The 19,322-nt window shown below is 38.5% G+C and overlaps 2 protein-coding genes across 2 annotated transcripts; one reads left to right on the forward strand and one right to left on the reverse strand.

Moving 5' to 3' along the window:
• Positions 1 to 208: 208 nt before the first annotated feature.
• Positions 209 to 1,009, reverse strand: LOC120777366 (growth arrest and DNA damage-inducible proteins-interacting protein 1). The gene has a single exon (XM_040108634.1). It carries the CDS (start codon positions 959 to 961, stop codon positions 263 to 265), a length of 699 nt encoding a protein of 232 aa, XP_039964568.1. The 5' UTR covers positions 962 to 1,009; the 3' UTR covers positions 209 to 262.
• Positions 1,010 to 1,371: 362 nt separating this feature from the next.
• LOC120778781 (ER membrane protein complex subunit 10) lies at positions 1,372 to 4,203 on the forward strand. The gene is made up of 5 exons (XM_040110765.1): positions 1,372 to 1,477; positions 1,534 to 1,704; positions 1,757 to 1,953; positions 2,754 to 2,931; positions 4,073 to 4,203. Exons 1-5 carry the CDS (start codon positions 1,415 to 1,417, stop codon positions 4,142 to 4,144), a joined length of 681 nt encoding a protein of 226 aa, XP_039966699.1. The 5' UTR covers positions 1,372 to 1,414; the 3' UTR covers positions 4,145 to 4,203.
• The last annotated feature ends 15,119 nt before the right edge of the window (positions 4,204 to 19,322 follow it).

The following is a 19,322-nucleotide window of genomic DNA, read 5'->3' on the forward strand; positions in this document are numbered from 1 at the left end:
TATCTATAGCAGAAAAACCAATCAACCAATGAAAATGTGTTTTTTGAGTGATAATTGAATACGAATAGACAACCATTGTACTCTCTAAAACACCTTGATAGAATATAAAAATTGGTCTATCTTGTCTAGGGTAATTACAAGTAGTGAAAAATATACTTATGTGTTAGACAATTGACAAGATGAAGTATTTTTGAAAATAAACAGAAAATGAAGTTTTAATTTTTAAAATATTATAAATATGACTGTTTATATTTATCGTTTTTTATGAATTCGAATTATTTCCTACAATTCTCGCCATCATTTTATCTTCTTTAGCCTTCCGCTTAGCTTCCTTTTGTTTCTTCTTTTCCTCTCGCTCTTTTTGTTCCAGCATTTCTTTAAATCTTTCGTCCCGAGGGTCTACATTAAAACCAAAATGTCTTCGAACTTCCTCGATCAGTCTTTGTTTTTGCTGCTTCGCTGCCAATGCATCTGCTTCCTTTTTAGCAATTTTATTTCTCATCTCCAACTTCCACTGTTCTAATTTTTCTAACTTTGCAGCGATTTCCGCTTCTCGGCTCTTTATGGCTTGATTTTCCTTCACTCTAATATTTCTTTGATTTAATAGCATCTGCTCCAACACATGTTTTTCATTGTTTTCATGCAGGCCTTTTCCATTAAAACAAACAGAAGGATCAACTTCTGATGATAAGCCATACCGTCCAAATAATTTCTTTTTATACTTTTCCGTCAAATGAATCCAAGAACTGGGTTCATTGTATGGCATAATATCAAATAAGATATTTCTATGTTGGGTTAAAAGCATTGACCGGTTAACTCTTTTACTCTTAGTATCATTTTCACCCTGATATTCATTTGTATTCGTAGAAAGTGTACGGTATAAATTTATGGTGCACTGCCTCCAAGACCGAATACTAATAGATAACATTTCTCCTTTATGTAACAAAGTTATTGGCAACATTTTTGTGTTGTTTATCTAATTGGAAGAATGTGTGATCAGAGAAATCAAATGATTCGATAGCCACTATCTATCGATGAATTTAGTAATCACATATATTAATTATCTAGTTAACCCTAATGCAAGACATGGTTGCAAATTTCATACATTATGTACTAGATTTAACGATCAATGAAAATCATGCGTAAATATATATGTATATAATATAATATTATTAACTCATTTTCGTTATTTGCTGAAATGCAATCCTTTTGTTTTTTGTGTAAATACGTGGAATTTAAGAAAGACTTAACCATTAATTCGGCGATATCAATCTGGAACAAAATACCAGTTGCCGCAACCAAAACTTTCGTGTATGAAAGCATACTTGCGGTTAAGAACGAATATAAATCGATATAAGTTGTACAAATTTCGATGTAAATTTTACAGTTCTAATATTGAGGGGCAGTCGAAATTATGGAGATCTTTAAGCGTTTATATTTCCTTTTAGTGCTTTTTTTAAACTATAAATATAGTTTGGTAAGTTTTTTTTTTCGTTTCCGAACTACTGTTATTTAGTGACAACTCTATTGCAGGGTTATTTGGAGTATGATAATTGGGTAAACATTGAATTAAGTCATGCGATTGACCCTAAAAGTCCCAACAGTTTTACTTATCGAGGAAATGTTACAATCGCAAGTCTGGATATTGGACTGGCGAAATCGAACCAGGAGGCTCTAACTGGTATTCAAATACAAAATCTTCAGGTAGAAATATGCTATTAAGTTGATTACTTATTAACTAATTTTAAAAATTTAGTCTTTGGCAAGAATGGATAAGTTGTACAGGTTGAAAGCAGAGGTGTCCTATGCCGACGGAAAAAAGCAAGAATTTTTAAGCTCAACCAAAGCGTGCAATCTTGTTATGTCCAACCTAAACGATATTCTGTGGATTTCAATAGATCCCAATGGATATATAAATGCTGCAACGGTTTTGACATCCAGATCTGATATTTGGTAAGTTTAGTTTGCAGATGCGAAAATATTACTATATTTTTCATATACCATCTTGTTTCGTCATATTTTCTTTGAATGGGTGTCAGATAGAATTATAATTTTGTTACATGGGAGTAGGCGTTGTTGTTGTCTATTTTCGCAACGTAATTTAGGAATGTCAGAACAATGTTATGTACCGATTTTGGTTGAAACTGGTGGAGTAGGTTCTAAGATATGTGATTATACTTAAATGTGAGCGGTTCCATATCTATCGTCCAATTTATACATTGTGCTTTTATTTTTCGATTTATTACACTTTTAGCAGTTTTGGTTGGAATTTGGCATAACATCCTCCGATTTCGGGATTAAAATATGTATATAAGGATAGAGGGTGTTCTCCAGATTAATAAAATAAATGTATATAGTCGCCGCAGACTAATTCAACTGTTTGCAGCTTACTTAGACGTTACTTAATAATTTTTACTCTTATATTTTTAACGTTTAGTTTTAAGTTTTACAATCAACCGTTAGGTGAACAAAACTTGTATCGTACTGTGTAGCAACATCTTGCAAGAGTATAAAAACTTTGTAAGCATTTAATACTAGAAAAGAAAAGTTATACGATTAACGTAAAATGGAATATTTTATGTTCATACATTTATTCGTTTACAAACACAACTAACGTATATAATACATATATTATATTAAATATAAAACTAATGTTCGTCAATGAAAATAAAAAATTAAGTTTTTGTGTAAATGTTTTTCGTAGGTCAGTTAGTTCTTTACTTAGTGTTAATACAAATATTTATATTTTTTAGCTTTTGTGAGAATATATCTGTATCTGGCTTGGAAGACTTTAATACGGATGTTCTTATTCGACACACCGAAACGGCACCTGTTCCAGATACTACGAGCTTTATTCAAAAATTAGAAAGAGAAAGAGAAGCAAGAGAACGTGGGGATGTTCGAGATAACCGCGGATTTTTCTCAAAATATGTAAGTTTTATTTCAATTAAATTATGTATGTATGTATGTATTCAGACAACTAACCACTCAAACAATACAATACTAAAACGCTTATCTGGTTTAAGTTTTAATACCTTCATTAACGTTTTCATCATACCCGGAACACGTTATATTAAGTTTTTCAACGGTTAGATTTACAAAATATATTTAGATACTATTTTGTAAAATATTCAATTTCCTACAAAATCTATGAAACGATATTTTTCAAGTAGTTGGAAGATTTTTCTATTTGAGAGTAAGATAAGATAAATAGACGAGGAATGCACCGCGACCTTATGCGTGCCCTCTCCTTAATCAAAAAGACTAACCTATATCTAGCATATTGTTAAAGCAAAAAATAGAAAACTAAGGTGCAGGATCTTCCCGTTACAGCCGTACCTAATAACCTATTTTTTTAGTACCAATCGAAATAGGAAAAGTTATTATTTTGTCCAATGTGCATACATATGTATGTATATTTATTTCCCCAACATTGAATTACGGATAGATCATAGGGCAAGATATACTTTTACTAACCCAAATCAAATGATTCAAATACGATAGTAACGACGAGCGATACAAATAGTTGAATCAATGGAGAAGTAGAAAGCCATGTGCGAAATCGTCGCCGAAATTATGAAATTTCAAAGATCGAGGGATGCATTCGACTTGTTTAAGAATTTGCTGATGTACTTTACTTTGTATACTACCGAAGTAAATAAAAGGTCTTCTGACGTATGCGCAATACTTGTAGTATTATGATTTTTTCTTAGTGGAAATTGAAAAACAAAATATGCAAAATAAAACTTGGTAGCAGTGAAGATAGAAGTTATAACACTTTAATGAGATATCCACATACTCTCTTGCTTCAATTGAACTCGATAATTATGTTATTGTTTTCACATGTAAATTTTATGACAAGAGAGCAGAGAAATGACCAAACAAAGACAGCTATTATTCATATGTTTACTAATATCTGCTGAATCAGGTGGGATTTGTAGTATATATGTGTTTCCGTTATTATATAGTATGTCGTAATGATATCTTTAGCTTTGATATATACCTAACCATATATACTTAACCATATTTTTCGTCACCTTTTTTAAATTATAAATTTTTCTTTTATTTCCAGTGGATGTATATTGTACCTGTTGTTCTGCTGGTATTTATATCTGGTGCGACTAATCAAGATAATTCCAAATAAAATCTTATTAAATTGTAAACATACCAATGCTTACTTAAAAATAAATTACATATTTATTCGTAATAGTTTAAAATTCTCGCTTTATAGATTTTAAATATACATATGTATATGTATAAGTACTAGTAGATCCGCGTTGGCTATGGTATACATTAAATACTATTATAAAAAATTATTAATATAGTAAAAACATTATTTATGAATAAAGGCATTTTGGCGTACACGGATACAAGCAGTGGCCGTAGCTAGGGGGAGCGAAGGGGGCCGTCGCCCCGGGCGCAACATCTTGGGGGGCGGCAAAACGATCTTCGCTGTTTTTTAATATTCAGAAAGATACTCAACAAATTTTTTTACAAAATTTATTATAAAAGATAAAGAGTTGTACACTCACAATGTAATAATCTGAATCACAATGAAAAATATTAATTTTTACTCGAATACTCTTCAGTCTTTGAATTTGTCTTATATCTTTTGGCTTATATCTTTCTTAAAAATAGTGATAGAACTTAAAGATGCACTTTTCTAGCTTTGGCTAGCGATGTGTCACTCTCACAGTTACCCTATGCTTTGAATGTAACAAATACTTTTATTTCTCCAAATTTTCAAAAATGGTATTTAAAAACTCCGGGCAAAAATTCCTGGAAATTGTGTCAAAAGTGTACAAGATATAGGGCAAAAATGGGTTTTTCCTATGGCTTTTAATAAGATGTCTTGTAAATTTGCTATTTACCGTATTGTGAGAATTTTGGAACTTCAGAATTTGCATGGCTTCTAGTTTCTAAATTTTATATACTTAATATCGAAGATATTTTGTAAAAATTCACTTTTGTTCGAACCACCTCATGAAACTTGTAGGTAGGTAGATAAAGGGGGGCGGCAGAACATCCTTGGCCCCGGGCGCCCGAAGTTGTAGCTACGCCACTGGATACAAGAATAAAAAAGTCAAAAATAATTTGCGACAGACAGCGAAATTCGTAGTTAGTTATGGCTCAATATAGGTTTTCGGTTAATAGCGATTTTTGGGCGTGACAGTGGTCCAATAAAATTTACAATTTCTTCGTTTTCTGCAGCTAACTTCGAATGGAATCGCTTGCTCAGGACTTCAATACTTTTTTTACATTTTAACCTTCGTGCTTTGCATAAAAATCCAATTCACAGGCACCAATTCGAACGTGAATGATTCCAAAGTATTTTTGATAACGTTGACGTATGAAAATTGGTTGTTCACCGTACCATACCCTTATCACGCCCGTGCTTAACGTTTTTTGGTGTATCTGGTGTTATATGCCTGACGCCAGGGGCGATGGACAAATGGTTTCTTTTGGACAGTAATGTTTTTTTCGTCTAAGCAACTGAGCATCATTGATTGAGAAGCCTTATCCGAAGTCTACTGGATGCGCTAAACCCGAATTCCTTATTTATTTTCGCCTTCCATAATCTCTCGGGAAGATTTAAAGGGATCAACCTTTTTTTCTGATGATGGCTCTATCAGCATATTGGGTGCGTTCGAGATGGCAATAACGACACCATTGCTGAAAATTTATTTTTGGCGCCACTTGTAACAGCATCACATTCTACCATCGTTTTTTAGGCATAATGTATGCCAGAAATTTGACATCAGTAGAGTATCAGTAAATATGTAACATAACTATTTCCTGTACTGCTTTGATTATTAGGTAGCTCGAACCCATTCCCTTTTTTTAGAAGCCAAAGCTTTTCGAATTTTTTTATTTTTCAACAAATTAGGACCACTTTTATTTTGTGTAGATCAAAAATCATTCTCCTTTTTTCCAGAGTACAATGCAAATTTCTACCCAGTTTTGTAATATTTTAATTTTATTAAAGTCAATTAATAATCAATATTTTTTCACAAATAACCAAATGTGTGATATTTCTTTGTATAATCAAATTTTCTTGGAATGCGATTGTAAGGAGTTGTGGGCACACAGACAAGACGTATCACATCTGGCAGCACTGTTTGTCAGTTATTCTATTATTTCATTCTCTTTATATTCTTCCTGGAAATTTACAGTTTCAACTGAATTCTAAGCTTTTAGTTTTATGAAGCGTCACTTCTTGTACAGACGCCAACAAGTGAAGAAGTCTTTTGAGTTATCTTAATAAATAATCTGTAATTTTATAAAATTGTGGTGTTTCATTCGCCACATAATTGGTGACCCCTACAATTGAACAGCACACCATAATTGGTACAACTACAGTGGAACAACACTACATCACCTTGCCGCCCAGTTGCGCCTACGAGGCCGCGCAACTGCAACTGGCGCAAACGGCCAACGCAATACGCCACCTGTACGCCTACGGCCTCGGCAGCGGACAAGATATCCAATGGGCATCCAGCACCGATCTTATGGGCCTCTCGCCAGCCATCATCGAGGCGCCAGCCGCCGGCGATGGTGCCACGACCTACTACACTAGCGCCAGCGATTTTTATCAGCCGAATTTGGCTGGTTCAGCGCAACAACATGGCCACAACCATCAACAACAACAACAGCAAAATCCGCACGTACAAATGCAACTACAATCGCAGGACCTGTCGCTGAAGCAGCGCACATAAGTACAGTACCGCTTATCTACCAACAGCAATCATCATCATTATCTTGCTAGCAACAGTTCCTCCATATCCTGATCTACGAACTACCCAACTTCTGACCTCATCATCAACCAATATCACATCCTCCGACCACATATCAATTGTCCCAGGCACTACAAGCCGTCATCATGCAACACGCACAACCACAAATGACACTACAAACACTGCAGCACATGTCAACGGTACATATGATCGACATCATTTAGAGTCCACAATGTATCGCTTCATCTGCAGTGAATTCGGCTCAACGCACTTTGCATCAGTCGCCGCCTCCACGCTACATGCAACACTATCAAGTGCACAACGCCACAATCAGCCCCCGCGCAGGTTGCCAACCGGCCACCACGTTACGCCTCAACACCCTACATTTCGCACTACCAACAATGGTAACCCATTGCCAACTATTCATTTACGACCTCACATCGAGTACGAATTTCTTCGTCGACAATGGCACGGATTTCGGCAACTCCGCTTTCTCGTAAACTCAAAATAGTAACTTCTTTTCGACTGCAAGCTGTAAACGGTAGCAAAGTCGGAACCTATGGAGATAAGGCGCTTAACTCAATCTCGCACGTTTAGGCTCCTATGCAACCGTCGTAGCCCTAACCGAGAACTGCACAAATATCCAATCGGTCGCTTGTAGACCCTAACCCAGTCTCGCACGTGTAGGCTCCTATGCAACCGTCATAGCCCTAACCGAGAACTGCACAACAACTACTTAACCATACAAATTGGCCAGTGACAACAGTAAGCCGCACAGCCGTACTCTCACCGAGCAAATAAATTCGCAACAACTACTTAACCATACAAATTGGCCAGTGACAACAGTATGCCGCAGAGCCGTACTCTCACCAAGCAAATGAATTCGCTACATACATCAACCAGCCTAACTGCACCAAGCACCCGGACTAGGATCTAGTAAAGGAACGCAACCTTAAAAAGTCCAGCAGGACTTTATTTGAGGGGGAGTACTGTGGGCACACAGACAAGACGTATCACATCTGGCAGCACTGTTTCTCAGTTATTCTATTATTTCATTCTCTTTATATTCTTCCTGGAAATTTACAGTTTCAACTGAATTCTAAGCTTTTAGTTTTAAGAAGCGTCACTTCTTGTACAGACGCCAACAAGTGAAGAAGTCTTTTGAGTTATCTTAATAAATAATCTGTAATTTTATAAAATTGTGGTGTTTCATTCGCTACAGAGTAAAAACAAAAAAGCAAACGTTATAACCGCATCAGCTTACGACAAACACAAACGTAGAAAAATATTGCGATGCACTTATGTGATAAAACTAAAGCCTGTTTTCAATAATTTATTTCAAAACTTTGCTATTTCTCTATCCATGACTGGATTTAAATTAATTTAGCACTTAGTACTAATAATTAACTTAAATTTTAAAACTTAAGAACTAAGAATAAGAATAATAAAAAATAGAAAGTATTATTTTTTTGTATTTCTTAAAGTAGCTTGTACACAATTCTTATAAAAATTTGAGAGCTACCTTGGTCTTCATGTTAACAAACGTAAAAATTTTACTGAAATTTTAAAAGAAAATACATGGATTATCTTTGTAAAAATAACCGAACAAAATGTTAAAATTTCTGCTTATGCCATTTTCTAACCAAACAAAAAATGTTAGGTTAAGATGAGGAAATCTTTTACTTTCAATTTGTGCTTAAATGAACCAAAGGAAATAATTCTTAAAAACAAATCCAATGAATAAAGTACATATGTATGTACATATACATACATAATCAATTTATAAATATGTGTACAATATTCGCCAATTATGATTAAATTATTCATAGTTATATATTATTTTAATGTCAATATATGGCCTAAAATATTGTATGTATATAAAACATATAGAAGAGTTACATATATAATTTACTTATTTGTATTCAGTAAGTTGTCATTACGTCACACAACATGTCCAAATGAGGATAGTTTACGTACAAGACGTTGAACTGCAGCACAGCATTCATTTTCCACCTACCATTTCGCCAGGGTTGGCTAAAGCCTGCTGAAAATGCTTTTCAATGTCACTAATTAACCATTCGAACGGCCGACAGAAGGACAAAAATCCTCCTCTACATACTTCGTACAAAGCGTGGAGCCCATCAAAAACTGAAACAGCAGTGTTTTTATTGACCTGCTTCAAAAGATGATCGTTGCCCTCGCGATGACACAGCTCTTCAAGAGTTCGTATACCGTTAATTATGCGTAGCAGCGCCAGATCCGTGGGCTTATTGATGTGGAAAATCTTTCGCTCATTCCTCATCATGCCCCATTCAACTTTGGTTGAGTTGCCGTGGTGAAGGGGCTGAAGTAACGTTGTGCTTAACGTCACTGTTGACAGGCATAACCGAACAATGTCAGCCTCGAAATTCAACGCCAAATAACTCTTGCCAACAGGTGCTACTTCGGACTGAGTAAGCAATTGAGACGTAAAGTCTTCTCTTGACGAACAAAAGTGACCAACAATATCCGGCTTACTCGTGAGAGCAAACATGAATGAGATTCTATAACGGAACACGATGTGGACAACATTCTCGCCTCCAGTTAGGAGACAGTAAAGAGTACTACCGGTCCTCAAGTCGCTAGCCGGCAGCACATGCGGAAAAACCTAGAAACATTATTGGCAACTTACAAGGCAATCGGCCGGTCCTCAACTACAAAGCCACCTACTTGGGGCGGAGCCGCCTCCTAGGAATTACAAGAGGTCTTTCCCCAATTACGTCGACGACATCGAACAACACGCCGACCGGACTTCGGACGCAGCTAACTTCCGACAGGTACTGACTGGCAATCACAGTGGAGCTATCAACATCTTTTCTGACTCCCTTCCAGTGAATGGAGTTCTTGGAGTCAAATCACCACCCATTGCAGATGAAGAGCTCGAGTTGCCGCGAGAAACTCGAGTGACCCTTCCACAGCTGCGTTCTGGATATTGTAGCAGTTTAAACTCCTACTTGTCCAGAATAGACCCCGACATATCCAACATATTTCTTTCGTGCAATGAGTCTCCGCATGACACTGACGGTAGCCCCGCCAACCCCACTCATCTAACACCCTTTTTCTTTTGGTCCGACCAGAATTATATATCCGTTAGAACAACAACAACAGTAATACCGTTGTGTTAGCCAAAGTACATCGGTAGTGACAGTAGTAAAAATAGAGGGGACCAGCCAAAGTACTCAAAATCTAAATATGGAACCATCCACCACTAAGGTGGCCATGAGTACCAATCAAAGTACACCTGCTGCCAAAGGGGAAGTACAGCGTAAAATCGCAAGAAATCTCAAAAAACAACTGAGGAAAAGTCGGTATCAGAGGACAATAGCCAAAGGTCAGCCTGCCAGCACCTCGGTTTATGTCGAGAACATAAAACGCCTAACTAAATAGTGGAGGAGTACCAAAGTTTCCTGAAAAGAAAGCCATCGCAATATCCCACAGAAACCATAAACAGGAGAGCTCACAGAAGAAGAACCCCTCCGACAACGAGTTGTTAGAATACTTGGCAAAAAAGCTAAAGCAGGGGAAGCTAAGGAAAACTGAAGCTCATACCCGCTAAGGACATTCCTCATTGACGCATTTGGTTGTAAGCAAAGCAAGTAGACTGACCGTAGTGGCCATCTGCGAAGAGGTAATACAGACCCTACACTCTACACTCGATAAGTGCTACAGATGGTCTGGTAACCCTTATGAGCCCTGGGTCAGGGACAACACCGTTGAAGGGCTAAACAGCAGAAATTAAACATTTTTTTCTAAACGAACAGAAGGGCTTGCATTCTCATCAATAAAGATATAAATGAATTACAGCAGACATCACAGTTGTAAAGGTGGAACTAGAGAGAAGCTGTTTTTTTTTTAGTCTAAGCCTAAATAACCCACGAATGGGATGTGCATGAAGCACTCAAGAAGCTAAGAGAGAACAACAAAGGGTTGACACCCTAATAGGGTGAAGACAAACGTAAGAAGACAAACGTTGACAGAAATGTGACGAAGGGATGTCGGAACCGACACCCAGATCTGACTCGGGTGAGAGTGCTATTCCTAGGGCAACGAAATAGTCGCTGGAGAAACGTAGCAATACCGATTCCCCAGTAGGAATTTCTACTTCAGGCAACTCTTGCGAGTAAGAGGGTGGGGGAAACCGGTGGAAGCCCGTCGGCCAGGCCTAACAAAGGAACCTCTGCTAGACTCATGACGGGCTCTACAGGGGCCAAAAGAAGAACAGCGATAGCCAGGAATCTGAAGGCAAACCGCCACTTGGTGACCCAAATCGTGGAACACTACACTGATAAATATGCTGGTTAGGTGTCTGAACAACATGCTAATACATTCGAGTGGGCCAAGAGGGTGCTGAGCGAAAGCGAAGACGTTAGAGCAAGATCGGACGTACCGAAACTAAACCAGCGGTCAGGTTACAAAGGTTACATGAGGGAGAAGCCTCCCATGGGAAAATACTGCGAGCGGGGGCTGCGCCAACCTTTACCAAAATCGCCAAAAACGCAGGCTCAATAGAGCTAGGCGTGTTCGGCAGCAGCAGGGAGGATGGTGCCATCTCTGCAAGAAATGGAAGAGAGTGGCGGCAGCTATCTCCTCAGTCTTCCTGATGGTAGTCCGAGGAAATCGTTCCCCAAGTTGTAAAAGTACCGGATGGCACTATGAACTTCATAAGCTCATTAGATATTTCGATCAACTGTCCTATATAAGCAGGCTGTCTCTCGGGTGTGGGAGGTTTGGAAGGGAGGGAGCTGGACAAAGCGGGCCTTCTGCTTCTTCAAGGATGGGAAAAAATCGTGAGGATGGCAACGGGAGGCTGAAAAATAAGCGATAATGGTAATAACATCAGGAATGTTCAAGGGTTAAATGCAGAGATGGAAAAGATTGAAAAATTTTGAAGAAAAGGACCCTACCCCCGACCCTAAGAATTCAACTCAGGAAAGACTTCAATAAAAGTGATAAGCTGTAAAGAGGTGTTTGGACCTCCTCTGCTGAAGAGTCTGCAATCTGCAAGTATAGTAGTCAACAAAGAAAAAATTAGACAAATAGAAATAGCCGTTAACAGTATCTTACCATTTAAAGCGGCGGGATCAGATGAGATTAATCTCTTAATGCTACAGAAGCTAAAGAAGTCAATGGTTCTAAGGCTTGAAAAAACTATAAGGCCAGTATTCAGATAACATACATATGTCCCAAGTAGCTGGAAAAGAGTGGTGGTTGTGTTCATACCCAAATTAGGGAGAAGAATAGACGATACTGCCAAAGACTTTAGACCCATAAGCCCCACATCCTTTATGTTGAAGGTCCTAGAGACTCTAATGGATATACACATCAGATCAATCATAGCGGATAATTTATCGACTGCACAACATGCATACCCCCACAGAAAGTCCCCTGCACGAAGAAGTAAATGTAATAAAGAAATCATTACATTTCAAGCGATATTCAATTGCTGCCTTTCTGGACTTAGAAGGAGTCTTTAACAATATAAAGATAAGCACCATGGTTGAGTCTCTGTCACAGAGCAGCATGGCGTGCAGATGAATGCAATCGATGCTTATGAGCAGAATAATTAAGCAACACAAGGTGTAGGTAAAGGAACTCCTCAAGGAGGTGTGCTTTCTCCGCAACCTCCTCCTCCGTTGAAAGCTGTAGCTTATGCGGATGGTATCTGGGTTGTTTCCCCTTACAATCAGTGAGTTTATGGAAGGAGCCTTGTGGAGCCTTGAAGTAAGGGTTAACCCTAGTAAGACGGAATACTATTCACGAATAAAACCAAACTACCTCAATTTTAACTTCCCACACTCGATAGTATAAAAATTTCTCTATCCCCCACAGCAAAGTGTTTGTCAGGGTAGATACCAAACTGAATTGTAAAACTAATTTTTAGAAACGTATTAGGAAAGCTTATACAGCGTATTATACGTGTAAAAAGATACTCAGCAGAAACTGGTGCGTAAACCCGAATATAGTTCTGTGAATATATACGGCCGTCAAGACCAATCCTTCGATATGGAGCACTGGTTTGGTGGTCAGCAATAAAAAATATAACATCGGGAAATTAAACGGAATTCAGAGAGCAAGGTGTCATGTCCTACTGCTGCGGACTGGGATATACTGCGAAGAGCTATTCTGTGCAAGGAAACAAAAGGCAACAATTTACACAAACATAGGAACATTTTCGGCAATGAAAGACCAAAGGAGTTGACTAAGTCAGAAGTCAATTTGAACAAACAGCGCAGAATAGATAAAGATATATTGTACAACCAAATGTAGGATAACGACACAGATATGGCTAAACTATAACAAAACAAAAGCCAAGGGCTTCCTATATAGGTCCAGGAAAAGGATATACTGAATTACAGCTACCAAATGGTTTGGACACCTATTACGACAGTCTATCAAAATGGTGCTACCAGCGCTTATTGAGCCGGAAGGGGGTAGCACTCAACATGCGGTGCAAATTGCAAGGCAATACCACGTAGAGGAGACAAAACTGTGGAAGTAATTGGTCTTTCTAACTTTAGAATATAAATAATAATTATTTACTTTGGAATCTCTATTGTTAAAAATATCACGTAAAGTGACACAATTGATCCCATACGATTGAAGGACTTAATTTCTTTATAAACGGCATTTAAATCTATAAAAAGAATAAAATAATATGAAAATTAACAAACATATCAAAAAAGCGCTTACATCAAAAATGTTTCCCTAAAAATTCTGGCTACTGTTGATACATATGTATGTATGTATGTGTTTTTCTTTCTTAGGCATTCTAAAATTATTATGATGAATATTGCTACTCTTGCAACAGAATTTTCCTTTAAGAAACAAAAAGTTAGTTTTGAATATGTAGTGGTGTAAGAGGTGAAACCCTACAAGTGTAGTAGTAAATTGCTTATTTCTGTCGGTTAATGTTCAGAAATACATATATTTTTTATTTATCAAATGTTTTACCGTTAACCTAAGGGGGTATTCTGGTCTAGAAATTTAAAAAAATCGAATTTTTTTCCGTTTTCTTTTTCTTTATTGACGTAGACACCGCTTACGCGATTATAGCCGAGTTAACAACAGCGCGCCAGTCGTTCCTTCTTTTCGCAACGTCGCGCCAATTGGATATTCCAAGCGGAGCTAGGTCCTTCTCCACCTGGTCCTTTCAACGGAGTGGAGGTCTTCCTCTTCCTCTGCTTACCCCGGCGGGTACTGCGTCGAATACTTTCAGAGCTGGAGTGTTTTCGTCCATTCGGACAACATGAGTCGTAGCCGCTGTCTTTTAATTCGCTGAACTATGTCAATGTCGTCCTATATCTCGTACAGCTCATCGTTCCATCGAATGCGATATTCAAAAAATCTTTCGCAGAACTTTTCTCTCGAAAACTCGCAAAGTCGGCTCATCAGTTGTTGTCATCGTCCAAGCCTCTGCATCATATAGCAGGACGAGAATTATGAGTGAGTTATGAATTTGGTTTTTGTTCGTCGAGAGAGGACTTTACTTCTTCTTCTGTTGGCAAGAGTTATCCTGCGTTGGATTTCCAGGCTGACATTGTTGGTGGTGTTTACACTGGTTCCAAGATAGACGAAATTATCTACAACTTCAAAGTTATGACTGTCAACAGTGACATGAGAGTCAAGTCGCCAGTGCGACGACTGTTTGTTTGATATCAATAGTACCGGCATACGCCAGCAGCTGTTCACTCTTTTAAACGATTGTGCCTGTTCGATTAAGTTCTGCAGCTCGAATTATTTTCTCCAGTAGCAGGTTGAAGAAGTCGCACGAAAAGGAGTCGCCTTGTCTGAAACCTCGTTTCGTATCGAACGGCTCGGAGAGGTCCTTCCCGATCATGACGGAGCTTTCGGCGTTGCTCAACGTCAGTTTACACAGCCGTATTAGTTTTGCGGGGATACCAAATTCCGACATCGCAGCATAAAGGCAGCTCCTTTTCGTGTTGTCGAAAACAGCTTTGAAATCGACGAAGAGGTGTGTGTCGATTCTTCTTTCACGGGTCTTTTCCAAGATTTGGCGCATGGTGAATATCTGGTAGGTTGTTGATTTGACAGGTCTAAACACACACTGATACGCTCGATAGAACGCGATATTGAGGCGGCTTATCCCAAGGTAGTTGGTGCAGATTGTGGGGTCTCCTTTTTGTGGATTGGGCAGAGCACACTTAAATCCCAGTCGTTGGGCATGCTTTTGTCCGACCATATTTTACAAAGAAGCTGATGCATGCTCCTTATCAGTTCTTCGCCGCCGTGTTTGAATAGCTCGGCCGGCAATGTATCGGCCCCTGCTGCTTTGTTGTTCTTCAGACGGGTAATTGCTATTCGAACTTCTTCATGGTCGGGCAATGGAACGTCTGCTCCATCGTCATCGATTGGGGAATCGGGTCCGCCTTCTCCTGGTGTTGTAAGTTCACTGCCATTCAGCAGGCTGGAGAAGTGTTCTCTCCATAATTTAAGTATGCTCTGGGCATCAGTGACTAGATAACCTTTAGGGGTTCTACAAGAGTATGCTCCGGTCTTGAAACCTTCTGTAAGCCGCCTGTCGGCCAGCTTATCGAGCTCTTCATACTCACGCATTTTGCCTCTTTCTTTTTCTGTCTGCAAATTCGTCTCGCTTCCCTCTTCGTCTCTCAGTATCTATCCCATCCCGCACGTGTTGTGGTCGATCGTAACGTTGCGAGGTAAGCAGTCTGTTTTCTCTCCGCTGTGACACGGCACTACTCGTCGTACCAGCTGCTCTTTTACGTTTTCCGGAAACCAATGGTTTCGGTTGCAACTGTACGTAAGGAGTTTGAAATGCCGTCCCACGGATCCCTTATACCGGGTTGTTGACAAGTGCAGTCAGAGAGCAGGAGTGCAAATCGAGTAGAAAATCGTTCGGCTATCTGTTGTGATTGCAGCTTTTCGACGTCGAACCTTCCTTGTGTTTGTTGGCGTGCGTTTTTTGCTGCGCAGAGGCGGGTGCGAATCTTGGCTGCAACAAGATAGTGGTCCGAGTCGATGTTAGAACCACAGAGCACACGCACATCTAAAACACTGGAGACGTGTCTTCCGTCTATCACAACATGATCGATCTGGTTGGTGGATTTTCAATCCGGAGACAGCCAGGTAGCTTGATGTATTTTCTTGTGCTGGAATCTAGTACTACATTCAACCATGAATCTCACACCAAATTTGCGCTCCTTTATATGGCCACTGTTGTAAATGCCACAAGGACCTACTCGTCTTAGTCCTTGTCTCATCCATCGTAATTTATGGACGGCGGTGTTGTCAGCCTTTACTCTAACAAGGACATTAACCAGCTCGGCAGCGGCACCTTCCCAATTAAAGGACCGGACATTCCAGGTGCTTTCCCTCAATTCGTAGTCCTTAATTCATTTGCGTGGTCGTCATCAAAAAGGGGGTCGCTCATCCGATACAAAAGAGAAATCGATGATTGTCTGCATTATCTTGCTGGAAAATGGGTTGAATCTTAATAAATTTCGCTCCAAAACCAACTAACACTTCATCCAGTAATTTAATGTAGTATTTTGAGCTCATGACTGATCTGCCATCAAAATTTCGTCGCTTACATTTCTGCTTTGGTGTCTTCAATATTGTGGCAAATCATCTAGGCCATTCAATTTGATTTCTTTCATTAGTGAAAACAACGGTTTTCCACTCGTCATTCTTAAAGCAATCTATTTCGGCGAAGCGAAGACTGGCCAATTTGTGTTAGTCGATCAATAATGGTTTGGCACACTTTTTGTCTTAAATACTATCTAATTCTCATCTAAGTATTTGTTGTATTCGTCGTACTTCTATCTTAAAGGTGTATCTCCAAGGATTCTCTTGCCCTTTCAAGATTGCAAGATTGCACGAAGACACAAAATGCAAAAATCCTATACTGAAAAAAGCAAGGGCTCGAGAGCACCCATCGCAGAATCTAGTGATATATGAACAACTGGTTCGGCCAATTCATTGTGAAAGACTATTATAATTAGAATCCCCCTTTTATTTCATTTGTCTCTCACATACATTTTCTTCTATAATATTTCATTTAATGCTACGCTTTTGCATTTTGTTTTCTTTTGGAGGCCTACCACTTCTCTTATTTTTTCCATAAATGGTTCGTAACTGTAAAAAATTTATTACAACATACTTCAACCTATTTAACATAATCGTCTTGAAATTTCTCGTATAGACAAACCCTCTTCGTGATATACTATAATTTTTCCTTTATCTTCTTCTGTCAAAACTTCTTCTTTCTGTGAGGCATTCTTTACAATTTGGAAAATAAGTTAAAAGCATATGAAATTAACAAGCTAATAAAATTACTTATCCAACAATAATTAATAACTCATATGTAGTCGTATCTGTTACTCCCAAACTAACAAGGGAAGCAGATAAGTACCATCTGGCTTTATAAATCTTTACTTATCCCTGAGATACTGGTTCTTGTTAAATATTTGCTGCTTACTTCGATTAACAAATTAAATAAATATGAAATGTTATGACATATATTTCAAATTCAGGATTTGTGGACGCTTACACCAGATTTGTGTCTGGATAAGTTGGAGTTTAACTAAAGCCATTTAAGCATTGCATTGTTATGCATCTTACAATGAGTATGTATTAGTGGTTTGACTCCAGGAACTCAAGAAGTTATTGCATGTTTCTATATTAACTCTCCATTCGTACATCATACATCGGCAATATTAATAAAATGAAGAGAATAAGCAGTGAGGCATTTATGTTTGGGATGGAATGATACTTCGCAAAGTTCTTAGTTCTAGAGTTTAACTATAAATATGTAAAGTGCTGTTGACACATTTCACATTTGTACTGTTGTGTTCTGCAAAGTTCGAAATCGTATGGTTTAGTTAGTTTTAAACCAGCGGCTAGATTATTTCATCCCCCCACAGTCAGGTCTACGTAACTTGAACGGCTAACGTATTTTTATTTGGCCAATGACAGTCAACTTAACAGCTTTCTTCCAAATTACTTCAGAATGCCGCTACAACAAAAACCACATTATTTAATTGCATCCAAACCTTAGAACGAATTGTGTGCATCGAATATTTTGCTAAAACCGGAGATAAAAGCTCAGTTTTTAAATTAGCTAAAAACTCTTTTCAAAATTAACTGGTATAGAAAGAAAATTGTTTTCGGTCTCCTTCGGCTAATAGGTACAAGATTTGTTAAATGCTTATCTTACCAGTACATGGATAAGGTTATGTAATCTTCGTTTCGATAGAGTCAAACCATAGGCAGAGGGGTGCTAGATGAGTGGGGTTCGCTAAGCATGCAAAGAGGTTGTTAGAGTCATGCGGAGCTCATTGCACATTGGACATTTTTTTGGTATATCGGAGTCGATCCTGCAAAATAATCAAGGAAATACCTCTTAATGGTTTGCCTCCTCCACATGAAGCAGACGACTGCAAGAATGGTTTCTGCGAAAATATGCCAGCAGAAACTGCTTGGAGAGGAGTTCATTCTGTTCCTTGACCGGAAGCATGCGGGCCTCGCTTTGTAAGTGTTCAACAAGAGACATTAAATCAATTAAGAGGTTCAATGGAGTCGTTCGGAGTGCTATTGACACATCTGAAGCTTCTTCATAGCTATGTATATCCAGGCAAGTATATCGATGCTCGCTTGTCGTATGAGGAGTAAAGGAGCACAGGCTGTTGTAACACCTAAAATCTTAGAGTTGTTGACTGTCAGAATTTTTACGTTATCGACTGTAACGTTAAGATACAGTCTGTACTCATTTGTCCAGTTCGTGAATACGTTCACTATTGATTTATTGGTAAGGCTTTTCATCCGTTCTATACCATCCTGCACCACTAGCGATTTGATTTTATAGACTGAAATCTTTTTTAGTCTCGCTTGACTATCGCTAAGGATGGCAATATTGTTGATGATAGTTGCGTTGGAGATATATTTATTCACACTGACTAATAGCAAAGACCTCTGCCAGAAACGCTTAGAAATCTTCCTATGGGTATTGAGAGTTTAGTGCAGGGTCCTGCCTCCTTGCACCAATACCTTCCCAAGTGTACCACTAAATAGAGATATTCTTCAGTAGTTGGTTAAACGTAGAATTCTTTCAGTCGGCATTAATGCCGAGGATAATTTTGAACTTTTTTGTGAACTTGATAACACCATCTCTTGTCTCTTCACCTAAGGCTTTCATTTGTTGGAACGAATTTTCCTTCCTGCTTCCATACACCTCTGTACCGTAAGTAGCATCTCATGCTTTGCTGTTTGATTGATTTTAGGGTATAACCATGAATTTTTAATTTGGAATCCAGTGTTAGGCCTAGATATTTAACCTCATTTGTCATCTCTAACACTCTACTACCAAGAGTTAAGATCCTTAAGACGAACGGGGACCCCTTTTTGTAAAAGGGGCGATGATTATTTTTGACGGATTAGTATTTAACCAAATCGTATTGTACCATTACTTCGGTATGCTGGAATTTGGTTGTCTCGAACTGTCTGTCTCGCTTTCCTCTGCTGGTCGTATCAGACCTTTTTATTCCTAATACTGTGTCAATCTTTCCTCTGGGC

This window comes from Bactrocera tryoni, chromosome 5 (assembly GCF_016617805.1).
Source record: "Bactrocera tryoni isolate S06 chromosome 5, CSIRO_BtryS06_freeze2, whole genome shotgun sequence".
NCBI lineage: Eukaryota > Metazoa > Arthropoda > Insecta > Diptera > Tephritidae > Bactrocera > Bactrocera tryoni.

Coding starts and splice junctions, on each gene's coding strand:
- LOC120777366 (XM_040108634.1), bottom strand. CDS start 961: ATGTTGCCAATAACTTTGTTACATAAAGGAGAAATGTTATCTATTAGT.
- LOC120778781 (XM_040110765.1), top strand. CDS start 1,415: ATGGAGATCTTTAAGCGTTTATATTTCCTTTTAGTGCTTTTTTTAAAC. Junction 1,954..2,753: donor ACATCCAGATCTGATATTTG/GTAAGTTTAGTT, acceptor TATATTTTTTAG/CTTTTGTGAGAATATATCTG. Junction 2,932..4,072: donor GCGGATTTTTCTCAAAATAT/GTAAGTTTTATT, acceptor TTTTATTTCCAG/TGGATGTATATTGTACCTGT.